Source organism: Mizuhopecten yessoensis, unplaced genomic scaffold (genome assembly GCF_002113885.1).
Source record: "Mizuhopecten yessoensis strain PY_sf001 unplaced genomic scaffold, ASM211388v2 scaffold9355, whole genome shotgun sequence".
In the NCBI taxonomy this organism is placed as follows: Eukaryota; Metazoa; Mollusca; class Bivalvia; order Pectinida; family Pectinidae; genus Mizuhopecten; species Mizuhopecten yessoensis.
This window is the reverse complement of record NW_018408006.1, coordinates 170,789-183,798: the sequence shown is the minus strand read 5'-3', so window position 1 is coordinate 183,798 and position 13,010 is coordinate 170,789. Positions and strand designations below refer to the sequence as shown.

At 40.4% G+C, this 13,010-nt stretch overlaps 1 protein-coding gene across 1 annotated transcript in view; it reads right to left on the bottom strand.

Moving 5' to 3' along the window:
- Window positions 1-12,999, bottom strand: part of LOC110457866 (integrator complex subunit 5-like) — a 41,208-nt gene extending 28,209 nt beyond the window's left edge. The window contains exons 1-13 of the mRNA XM_021509315.1: window positions 12,950-12,999; window positions 9,101-9,311; window positions 8,853-8,956; window positions 6,484-6,638; window positions 5,248-5,340; window positions 4,764-4,965; window positions 4,381-4,498; window positions 2,361-2,436; window positions 2,132-2,223; window positions 1,712-1,770; window positions 1,222-1,358; window positions 753-861; window positions 338-522 (exon numbers count right to left, since the gene is read on the bottom strand). Of these exons, the coding sequence (XP_021364990.1) occupies window positions 338-522; window positions 753-861; window positions 1,222-1,358; window positions 1,712-1,770; window positions 2,132-2,223; window positions 2,361-2,436; window positions 4,381-4,498; window positions 4,764-4,965; window positions 5,248-5,340; window positions 6,484-6,638; window positions 8,853-8,956; window positions 9,101-9,311; window positions 12,950-12,991 (1,583 nt within the window). The 5' untranslated portion in view covers window positions 12,992-12,999. The remainder of the gene's footprint in view (window positions 1-337; window positions 523-752; window positions 862-1,221; window positions 1,359-1,711; window positions 1,771-2,131; window positions 2,224-2,360; window positions 2,437-4,380; window positions 4,499-4,763; window positions 4,966-5,247; window positions 5,341-6,483; window positions 6,639-8,852; window positions 8,957-9,100; window positions 9,312-12,949) is intronic.
- Between the last annotated feature and the right edge of the window lie 11 nt (window positions 13,000-13,010).

Sequence of the window (13,010 nt, the reverse complement as noted above, 5' to 3'; positions counted from 1 at the left end):
ACCCCACAACCTACCTTATGATACAGAATACCCCACAACCTACCTAATGATACATAATACCCCACAACCTACCTTATGATACAGAATACACCCACAACCTACCTTATGATACAGAATACCCCACAACCTACCTTATGATACAGAATACACCCCCAACCTACCTTATGATACAGAATACCCCCCAACCTACCTTATGATACAGAATACACCCACAACCTACCTTATGATACAGAATACCCCACAACCTACCTTATGATACAGAATACACCCCCAACCTACCTTATGATACAGAATACCCCCCAACCTACCTTATGATACAGAATACCCCACAACCTACCTTATAACGGAGTTGTTCTCAGTTTTACTCTCCCGCTGTAGTAGGATGAGGACATTCTTTAGGAGGCGTTGAGGACAGTAGACAATGGGAGGCTGGAGGTAGGCCATCAGTTTACAGGTGGTACGACCTAGGATGTCCCCCAGTCTCACCTCCTTCACCAACTGTAGCTCCAGGAACCGCTTCAGCTGTACCAAGTACCATAATTACACAACATGATACAAAACACACCCACCACAGAAAAAGTAATTTGACTTTTAATTGTGACTCTTACCCTGAAACATCTTACTGACAAATTGGCCTTGATTTAAGTTCAGAGAATTTATACACAACACACTATATAGTGTTCACAGAAAGTTTCAGTGAGATTCCCATTTCTAAAGCAAGAGAAAGGCTGTACACATTGACATTTACATACCTGGTGCCATTCCTTGGACTCTGTGATGATGTAGGCGAGGATCTCAGCAGTGCAGTCCTCGCCATTATACAGACCGACAAAGGACAACAGCTTCACCAGACATTCAGCCCTACAGACAACATAGGAATTCCAATTTAAACAAATCAACAATTTCAAACTGAACTGTGCAATTCTTGCATTTCTAGATTTATCTAAGCCAAATAAATCACTTTCTCCTTAGATATATATACATATGTACTCATTTTGTTTGATCTGTTAACACTTACATAGAGGCTGTTAACAAAACATCTGTATTCCTTCAATATCTTATTTCTTTGTACTCATGATTTACTATCTCATATAAACCATAAAATAGGTATGCATCTATGGCTTTTCATTTCTGAAGATTTTGACAACATACATCATTTTTGAAAACATTTGCATTGGGGTTTTTCCAAGAGGAAGAGGAACTATACTTGGATACACTTACTTCTGTCCCTGACTGTTCAGTAACATTTCTGTGATGAGGATAGCCTGGGGAGTTAGAGAGGCTAGCAAAGGGACATCACTCTTGCCATCTCTATGACGATGAAATACAGCTCTCTGGAGTTCTGTCACCAAACGATTCTGCAAGGCAAAATATACAGTAACCTTGGAAAATCTCTCTTGTCTTGAAGTTTAAATGTGTTCTTACAACTTAAAACATTGCCTAAAGGTTTTTCTTCCCACCAACTGACTTTTCCTTTCTAACAGATTTTCTTCCCACCAACTGACTTTCCTAACAGATTTTCTTCCCACAACTGACTTTTCCTTTCTAACAGAAACAGCTACTCCTCTATCCCTACAAATATTCCTCTCCACTAACATCTCCCTGCCCAAATTACTCCCTTTAACCAGTATCTGTATTGCTCTGAATAATTCCTTCTCACCCTCACCCCTAATCATCCTCCCCAGCTGCTATTTCAGATATAAATACCTACCAGCAGTACAGCACACGTCTGCTGCACCTCTGTGTTTGGCGCCTCCACTCCAGGTTTCTCTGGGGACAGAAAATCACTCATGTAGTCAAGAACCTGAATAACAATTCCCTTCAAAAACAATGTGATTTGTCAAAGAAACCCTTGTGCTGCTGATTTTAAGTTCAAATATTAAATTTTTCCACTTTCCATAAACAGCCTATATAGTTTATAACTAGGCCAATAGATCCTTTGTGTTGTTACATTGACAGATGTGGCATTTGTTACAGGTAATCCTATATGTATTGATTGACATGATAGCTGTCACATAACCTATTACAAGTACAGGACACATGTAGTTTACAATTACACAATCCACAGCTCACGCTGAAACCTTATGAGTCGAGGTATGCTATTTTGCTGTATGTGTGTTCTTTAACTTACCGCGAGGCTCGGCCATGTTGAGAAAGAACTGGAGGACCTGGTAGGACCCAACATCTATCATGGTGATTAGGTGGATCACAAGGGTCAGGAAACTGTCAAAATACAACCACTATAGTAAAACAAACAACACTATAGAAGAGACAGCTCACATACAGGATTGTCACTTAAGACCATATAAACACAACAGTGTCACTATAAAACTATCACTCAAAAACTAAAGGACACATACCTTTCATATTCATGAGAACTTGATCCTTTCCAATTAGCAAACTGACTGCTGAGCTTGTTAAGGACACTAGGAGTCACTGAAAACACCAAAAATTAATGTTGATACTGAAAAACTGTTCCCCTTATACTGTGATGGTAAAAAGTGTATTTCAACATAAATAATCAATTTGCTTCCTGTATACCCCAGGTAAGTAGAAATGAAAACAGACTTTCAGATGTGTATGAAGTGAATAGTTAATACACATTTACAGACCTGTATGAGGTCAATAGTAAATACACACTTCCCCTAAGTGTCAACCTATGGACCTCTAATGAGGGATTTCCCTAATTCGACATTTACTGTGTTTATGGTGCAGGCTATTTAATGTTTCAGTTACATTTTCGTGGTCAATGTTGCTATTACTAAAACTAGAACCTTGGCTGTGAGGTAGAAGTCTTGGTATGAGAAGTTGGAACGCTACAACAAAACCTGTTATAAATGTTAAACATGTTTGGTTTTTGTATTACTATACTAAATTTGAAAGGAATTAAACAAATAGTTAAAAAGTTTTTGCATTTTCAACGGAATGCCCTTATTTGGCAATGGAAAAGGGGCATAACTCTGCTGAATAGGGTTTAAATGTCACGATTTAAGAACTCTTTCAAAGCATTCAGGTAATAAGCAACCAAGTAGTTTAATGAAAATTGGCGAACAATTGTTTGAGTTATCGTGTAAACAAGGAAAAGTTAACGTTAAAATGAAGTACAGTGTTGCTATGTCAAGTGTGATATGCCAAAACGCGGAAAGTTTAAACTCCACCAAAAAACTCGTGGCACAATGGCCTTATTTGGAAATAAAAGGGCGTAACTCCACCAACAAGAGGCCCAAGGGCCTTAGCGGTCACCTGAGTTATATCATAGGTACTGGTAGCTTTATTTTATTGTTCAGATGTGATGTGGAAATCAGCATGTAATCTTAGGGAAATACAATACTTGTCATGGCATCAAAGGATAAGAGTTTTAAGATATTGGTAAATGTTGCCCTTAGGGCCCCGCCCTAGCCCCTGGGGATAGGGCAGGAATTCCAATTTTACAATGTAATACCCTAATCCACCAAAAATGATTCTAAACAAGTTTGAATAATTTTCTGCTGAAAATGGATAAAATATACCCAAAAGTGGTATTTCCCTATATAAACTATAGTAAAGGATGGCTCAGAGGTCCGGAAATTGACAATTTCAATAAAGCTTCTGATGATCTTTCCATCCATGCACTGAAATTGACTGTAGTACCTCTGAGTCTGGAAAAGAAAATGTTTGAAACATTGGTAAATTTTCCCTTTGGGGCCCACCCTGGCCCCCAGGGGTTGGGGTAGGAATCCCCATTTAACGTTTTAAAACCATCTTCCTCCAAGGATAATTCTCACCAAGCAAGAATAATTTGCGACAGAAAATTGTCAAGGGAGAACGGATAGCTCGGGGGTTAAATTTCCATTTGGGGCCCCACCCTGGCCTCAGGGGTTGGGGTAGGAATCCCAATTTTACAATTTTGTAGCCTCATCTACCAAGGATGATTCTGACCAAGTTTGAACAAATTCCATCCACTGGTTCTTGAGAAGTTGAAAATGTAAAAAGTTTACACACGATGAGGGATGGAAAGTGATCGGAATAGGCCAATTGAGCAAAGCTCAGGTGATCTAACAATGCACCGAAACTTCTGAAATGCAAACTCATTCAGGCTATATTGGTATGCAATTTGTGTACCAAGTTTCATCAAGTAATGTTCATGAATGAAGGCAGGTGATCATTGACAAGGGAAAATGTTAACGGATGGACAACGCATCCCATACCAATAAATGAACCGTCGGATGACGGGCGTATGATAAACACTTGATTCAGGCTCACCTGTTATGATCATTATAAACACCTTGCAATAAGTAGGAGATTATTTGACCACAGAATGCAGATTTTGAGTTTGGTAAATATTTGTCAAAATGAGGGAGTGTCCCCCCTAATGAGGGAGGGTTGACAGCTATGACTCACAGGCCTGTATGAGGTCAGTAGTAAGGATTTGGAGCAGCATGGGTGACATGGAGGCCAGCTGAAGGAGGAATGGTACAGTAGTAACCTTCAGGGTATCACTGTTGGTGTTTAGACTGTCCTGCAATGTAAACAAGGCACATGGATTTCATTTTGATATTCTGATTTCATTGTTTCTTAGCAAACATATGCATAGTTCTACATTTTAAAAACATTCTTCATGATGATGTTACAATGTGTAAGAAAACTCAGGTTCAGCATATTGGTGACTGCTTTCTACACTAAATAGTGTGAAAAGAATTATTGTTTTGTACTGAATAATAAGGATATGAAACAATTCCTTCAGAAATAAATTAAAATTTTGCTATTTCTGAATGTTTTCTTACCTCAAACAGTTTCATCAAGGCCTGACGTATTTCTTGGCTGTGTTTGGAAGCCAGATGCCCAAGAATTCCTACAACAGACGCCATCTTAGGTATCCTTTCCTCGGACATCATTTCCATGTCAGCTGACCTACCACCATTGTGACAGAAGTCCTTGAGGCCACACATCAGCACTCGGGTTATAATTGTATCAGGGAAACACGAGCTGCAAACATAAACATATGGTTATGTTGGGGAAGCACAACCTGTAAACACTCTAATTACCAGTTAATTATCATGAATTCAGTTTTCTAGATATCAGTTATTATTTTTAACAAAAGCAAATTAAAATATATTTACTTTATTTCACTTCATACAGTTATCATAAATCTACAATTTCAGAGGACATATAATTGCTTTGAAATCAATCAAATCAAAAGGTTGCAATATGTATCTACATGAAGATTGACTATATAAGTTTCACATTACCTTGGTTACATGTACTTACCCTATGTGAGCAACCACCCAGTCAAAGTGTGGACTGTACTTCACTGAGGCTTCAAGCAGGGCATCCACACAGGTGTCTGGGGCACCCTGTATCCTGTCACACAAACAACCATTGAGCTATACTCTATTTCTATCTACCTATGTTAAGTCTAAGGCACCCTGTACCTGTCACACAAACAACCATTGAGCTATACTCTATTTCTATCTACCTATGTTAAGTCTAAGGCACCCTGTACCTGTCACACAAACAACCATTGAGCTATACTCTATTTCTATCTACCTATGTTAAGTCTAAGGCACCCTGTACCTGTCACACAAACAACCATTGAGCTATACTCTATTTCTATCTACCTATGTTAAGTCTAAGGCACCCTGTACCTGTCACACAAACAACCATTGAGCTATACTCTATTTCTATCTACCTATGTTAAGTCTAAGGCACCCTGTACCTGTCACACAAACAACCATTGAGCTATACTCTATTTCTATCTACCTATGTTAAGTCTAAGGCACCCTGTACCTGTCACACAAACAACCATTGAGCTATACTCTATTTCTATCTACCTATGTTAAGTCTAAGGCACCCTGTACCTGTCACACAAACAACCATTGAGCTATACTCTATTTCTATCTACCTATGTTAAGTCTAAGGCACCCTGTACCTGTCACACAAACAACCATTGAGCTATACTCTATTTCTATCTACCTATGTTAAGTCTAAGGCACCCTGTACCTGTCACACAAACAACCATTGAGCTATACTCTATTTCTATCTACCTATGTTAAGTCTAAGGCACCCTGTACCTGTCACACAAACAACCATTGAGCTATACTCTATTTCTATCTACTTATGTTAAGTCTAAGGCACCCTGTACCTGTCACACAAACAACCATTGAGCTATACTCTATCTGTCTTTTCCCTTTTTCATTAATAGTCAATGAGTAGTTTGCTTAGTTAAAATAAGACACTTTGTCAAGGTAGCCAAAAATAATGGTTGTGGGAGAAATGTTTTGTTGTGGCAGTAACTGTCACCAAACGGTAAATATAAGGCAACACAAATGCATACATAAGTGATGCAACTGACATTAACTAGTTTTATCCCGAAATCGCAACTTAATCATTTGACTGTTATTGTTAATTTGTCTGTATATTGTAATTATGAACAGAAAACCATCATGACTGTATTACCGGTACCTTAATGACATATATGTTCTAACCATATATCAGGACACTTACATAGCTGCAAAACACTCAGTTGCCACCTCCATAAGTGACTTGGTGGGAGTACAGGTCATCCACAGCTGTAGAAGTTCGTTGAGTGAGTTAGCGTGGGGCACCACTCGGTGACTTGCATACTTCTGACTGATCTGACCAAGCAGCTCCAGTGACCACTGTATAACACATAAAACCAGCACTGTCATAGAACAGGTTTCTCAGATCTTATCCATTGACTAAACATCAAACAATGACTAGGTCTGATTGACAGGGAATTGAAAGGACTGACAGGAGACAGGGATGTGGGAGGACTGACAGGAGACAGGGATGTGGGAGGACCGACAGGACACAGGAATGTGGGAGGACTGACAGGACACAGGGATGTGGGAGGACTGACAGGACACAGGGATGTAGGAGGACTGACAGGAGACAGGGATATGGGAGGACTGACAGGAGACAGGGATGTTGGAAGACTGACAGGAGACGGGTATGTAGGAGGACTGACAGGAAACAGGGATGTGGGACGACTGACAGGAGACAGGGATGTTGGGGACTGACAGGACACAGGGATGTGGGAGGACTGACAGGACACAGGGATGTGGGAGGACTGACAGGAGACAGGGATGTGGGAGGACCGACAGGAGACAGGAATGTGGGAGGACTAACAGGACACAGAAATGTGGGAGGACTGACAGGACACAGGGATGTGGGAGGACTGACAGGAGACAGGGATGTGGGAAGACTGACAGGACACAAGGATGTGGGAGGACTGACAGGAGACAGGGATGTGGGAGAACTGACTGGAGACAGGAATGTGGGAGGACTGACAGGAGACAGGGATGTGGGAAGACTGACAGGACACAAGGATGTGGGAGGACTGACAGGAGACAGGGATGTGGGAGAACTGACAGAAGACAGGGATGTAGGAGGACTGACGACACAGGGATGTTGGGGACTGACAGGACATAGGGATGTAGGAGGACTGACAGGACACAGGGATGTTGGGGACTGACAGGAGACAGGAATGTGGGAGGACCGACAGGAGACAGGAATGTGGGAGGACTGACAGGAGACAGGGATGTTGGGGACTGACAGGAGACAGGGATGTTGGGGACTGACAGGACAAAGGGATGTAGGAGGACTGACAACACAGGGATGTTGGGGACTGACAGGAGACAGGGATGTAGGAGGACTGACAGGACACAGGGATGTTGGGGACTGACAGGACAAAGGGATGTAGGAGGACTGACAGGAGACAGGAATGGGGGAGGACTGACAGGAGACAGTAATGTGGTGACTGACATGAGACAGATATGTGGGAGGACTGACAGGAGATAGGAATGTGGGGACTGACAGGAGACAGGAATGTGGGAGGACTGACAGGAGACAGTAATGTGGTGACTGACAGGAGACAGATATGTGGGAGGACTGACAGGAGACAGGGATGTTGGGGACTGACAGGACATAGGGATGTAGGAGGACTGACAGGACACAGGGATGTGGTGACTGACAGGAGACAGATATGAGGGAGGACTGACAGGAGACAGGGATGTTGGGGACTGACAGGACATGGGGATGTGGGAGGACTGACAGGACACAGGGATGCAGGAGGACTGACAGGAGACAGGGATGTTGGAGGACTGACAGGAGACGGGTATGTAGGAGGACTGACAGAAAACAGGGATGTGGGAGGACTGACAGGAGACAGGGATGTTGGGGACTGACAGGACATAGGGATGTGGGAGGACTGACAGGAGACGGGGATGTAGGAGGACTGACAGAAAACAGGGAGGTGGGAGGACTGACAGGAGACAGGGATGTGGGAAGACTGACAGGACACAAGGATGTGGGAGGACTGGCAGGAAATAGGGATTTTGGAGGGCAGGGATGTAGGAGGATTGATATGGGACAGGGGATGTTGGGGACTGACAGGACACAGGGATGAGGGAGGACTGACAGGAGACAGGGATGTTGGGGACTGACAGGACACAGGGATGGGGGAGGACTGACAGGAGACAGGGATGTGGGAAGACTGACAGGACACAAGGATGTGGGAGGACTGGCAGGAAATAGGGATTTTGGAGGACAGGGATGTAGGAGGATTGATATGGGACAGGGATTTAGGAGTATGGACAGGTGCTTGGGGTGTGGGAGGACAGACAGAAGAAACGGAGCAGGGATTTGGGAGGACTGACATGACAGGAGACATTATCTTGGGAGGACTGACATGACAGGAGACATTATCTGGCGAGGACTGATCATGACCTGACAGGAAACATCTTCTGGAACCCGACTTGGGATGACTGATTTAAGATATCTACTTGAGACTGAGCTAACAGAATCAAGACAGGGACTTGGGGTGACTGAAATGGCCTTTGATTTAAACTCACACTAGAGATAATGGGAGCCCAGGCCTGGGGACCGGTCTTGATGAAGTTGAACAAAACTCCACAGGCATCTTGTATCACACCATCCAAATGACCGCGATTCTCATCTAAAAGAAAATCCAATGTACTGAAACAATGTATCAAATATTAATAAAAGTTATGTCACAAGCATTCTTATATTTGTGCAAAATTTGTGCATTTGTAAAAATGAAGTTTCCTTATTTGTCTCCTTAAGAAATGCATGCTCTTACCTACTGGGTTTTCTGAGTTATTCAACATGAGCTGCATTAAATGTTCACTGACTGCTTCATCAAACACGCTGCAGAGATGCTCCAACACCGCGAATCTGGCGGTGGGCAGGGTTTGCAGTAGGTATAGAGCCGATTTGGTGTGACTCTCTCTTCCCATGGGACGTTCATTACTGGCACCTCTTAGAAACTTCCTCACTTCAGTCAGAATGTTCTGATAGAAAAAATATATATTACAGCTTCTTGTGATTTTGTTATCAATCTTACAAATATACCTTTAGATTGATCTCAGTAACAATTAAATAGTATCAATTTAGAAAAATTGAGAGCACAAAATAAACAATGGTCATCAATTAAATGTGAAAATGGACAGTATAGTTCGGATATAGATACCACCTTAGAAGAACAAGTAACATTTTACCAAATTTTTTTCTCATCTGAGGGTTTGGATGAACGAGAGGCAGCAAAACTTTTAATGAATATAGACACCAAATTAACAGAGATGGAGAAAAAAAAATGGTGATAAAATTCTGACCGAAGAAGAAATTCAAAAAGTTATAAAAACTCTGAAAAACAATAAAACTCCAGGTAGTGATGGAATTGTCTCAGAATTCTATCAACTTTATTGGCATAGCATCAAAAAGGAATTTACACAGGTAATTAAAGAAATATAAATTACCAAAAAACTATCATCGTCACAGTATACAGGGATAATTAGACTCATGTACAAACAAGGGGAGAGGGAGGATATAGCCAATTGGAGACCAATCACACTACTTAATACAGACTATAAAATCATAGCTAAGACAATTGCAGAGTGAATTAAACCTATATTACCAAATGTCATTCATAGCGACCAAAGAGGCTTTAATAAAGGTAGAAATATTGAGGAATCTATACGATTGCTGTCCGATATTATTGAATATACTGATATAGAAAAGAAGGGAAGAATACAATTTTTTCTAGATCAACAGAAAGCGTTTGATAGAGTAGAATGGAGCTGGCTAGAGAACAGTTTAAGGAAATTTAATTTTGGAAAAACAATGATAGAGTACATTAACATGACCTACAAATATTCCAAAAGCTGTATTCTAACAAATGGTCATATGTCCAATTTCTTTAACCTGTCACATTCTGTAAAACAAGGATGCCCTTAGTTTGGCACCAATTGTATATACCGTAAAAACCCATGTAATTTGCGCACTTTTTTTTCAGAATTCTAATACCCAAAGTGGGGGGTGCGTAAAATACACAGGTGTAGAAAATTTCAAGTTTTTTTCAGGAAAAGATCGACGATTCTGGGAGACCGCCATTTTGGATTATCTCCCTTGGCACACGGAACTCTAAGACAAATGACGATCAACAAATTTATTCAATGTCAAACATTAATAAAAAATACAGTAAATACATAATGTGTTGTTATCTGAGTTTATGTGAGAAAATTATTCTTAAAATGATATACAATTTCACTTTAACACTTACGTTTTGGCACACACAATCCATAATTCACTAATAATTTTCTAGTCCAACACAGTCCAAGTTCATTAATTAAAAGGTGTTAATGTATGTCATTCATCAGGATATATGCACCAGCTGTTACAACACATTAACACTAATTAATTGGTATGTTTTTGTAAGCGTAGTAAACGTTTTATGTAAAATGTAGCTAAAATTAATTGATGAATATGCCGATTTGTGCACACGTGTGTGGTATGTGTAATTAGATAATTCAAAGAAAACAAACAACAAAATAAACATTTTACGTAGTTTCTTCTTGGTTTTTAATATCATTTTACATCAATGAAAAAATAAACATCAGAAATATATTTTAAAAAAATATTTCAGAGATCGATTTTCGGAGCATGAACATCTTTTTTTTCTGAATTTTTGGGTGCGCAAAATATTCGAGTAGAGGCTTTTTCCCCGATTTTCAGCCTCAAAAAGTGCCTGCGCAAATTACACAGGTGCGCAAATTACATGGGTTTTTACGGTATATAGAATCTGTTATTTTATATCAGCGAGATTTGCATACGACATTTTGGCACGGTTGTCAGACTACAAAAAAGACTGGTTCATGAATGAAATATATCACAGTTTTTTCAGGTATGGGTTCATTTTGAGCAAGATAAAAAGTGCATTTACTGATGATTTAGCAAAACTGCATATTTATGGGTGGTTTTTTTAATCAGTGATTAATTCTAATGTTTTCTGGACGAACTTCCGGTAATTTTCGTGTCAGTTTACAGACGATGACCAAACGTCTAAAATATCCTTGTGTTGTGTCCAGCAGATCACGTAGTTACGAGATATAGCTTGATAAAATGGCTGCATGAAAATACATAACGCGAGGAAACTGATGACTAGACTTCTAAAGTGTTTGATAAAGTCACCCTTGAACGACTCCTGACCAAGCTTAACTCTAATGGTATAAGAAACAACACCCTCTCCTGGATAAGATCATTTTTACAATCTCATGATCAGCTTGTTTTACTAAATGGTGTTAAGTCCGAGACGGCCCCTGTACTATCTAGGGTGCCCCAGGGGACAGTGATTGGTCCTCTGTTATTTCTAGTCTATATTAATGACATCGTAGATTCAGTGAATGTAAGATCAAGCTATTTGCAGATGACTGTCTCCTCTACACAGACATCAAAACACCTGATGACTGCAAGGCTCTACAAACCGATCTTGACAATCTACAGGCATGGGAGGACAAATGGCAAATGAACTTCAATGCCAGTAAATGCTGCATTATAAATGTCACAAAAAACAAAGTGCCCATTAAGAACAACTATACGTTGCACAATGAATCACTTGAATTATATGATTTCTTACTTACAGATTAACGCTTATGTTTTTGCTCCTTGAGTTGGCATAGGACCGCCTTGAAGCTCTGACGACGCAATATATATAAAAAAAATCTCCCGTCGTCAGTAAACTACGTTATTGCAGCTAGAGTCAGTCCAACGTCGAGCTGCTCGATATGTACACAACGACTACAGGTCTAGAGATCCCGGCTGTGTGACAACCATGATCCAATCACTAAATTGAGAATCTTTAGCACAAAGTAGAGCAAAATCCAGGCTAACCATGATGTACAAGATCGTTAACGGGCACATCGCTATTCTATCAACAGCCGAGTACCTTACTCAAGGGGACAGGAGAACAAAGGGCCTGCGCTCACAAATTTCATCAGATCACAACCGCATCAAATCAATACAAATATTCATTTTTTCCACGTACTATCATCACCTGGAACTCTATACCCACAGACATCGCCCAATCGCCTGATCTAAATTAATTTAAATCACCAATTGCAGGCTTCAACCCTTTTCCTCTATACTAACTTCATGTATACTTTTTGTAAATAGTTTTATCATATACGAAAATACCATAAAAAAGTTTTTAACTGCCACCTCTAGGAACCTCTCACAGTCACAATTGCACTCCATCAAGGAGATCTGTCACTTCATGGAAGATGATGATGATGATACATCCATTAAATTATGTGAGGACTGGATGTTCACTCTACTGACAGAACATAAAATGTAACTGTTAAATTATGTAGGAAACAGTTATTTCATGTGTTTGTGTGCCCGCTGTTTAGGTCTCGCCTTTTTCATATTAACACATAGTAGAATTACTGTAGCCCGGGCCCAATTGCAAGGCGACGGGGACGTAACTCTGTTGCTCATGTAGGCCTAAACTGCATTGGAATGAATGTGATTTTACTGTCACTATTTGTGTGTCAATTGTTACTTTGTTGGAACTAATGAAATATAACTATGTTTTAAATAACGATGTTAAAACCAATGACTGATTGTGTAATCATCATGAAGACAAAATGCAAACCTCTGACGACGATCGTCCTGTGCTCTCGATGGCGGCCGCCATTTTTACGAATATTGTAACA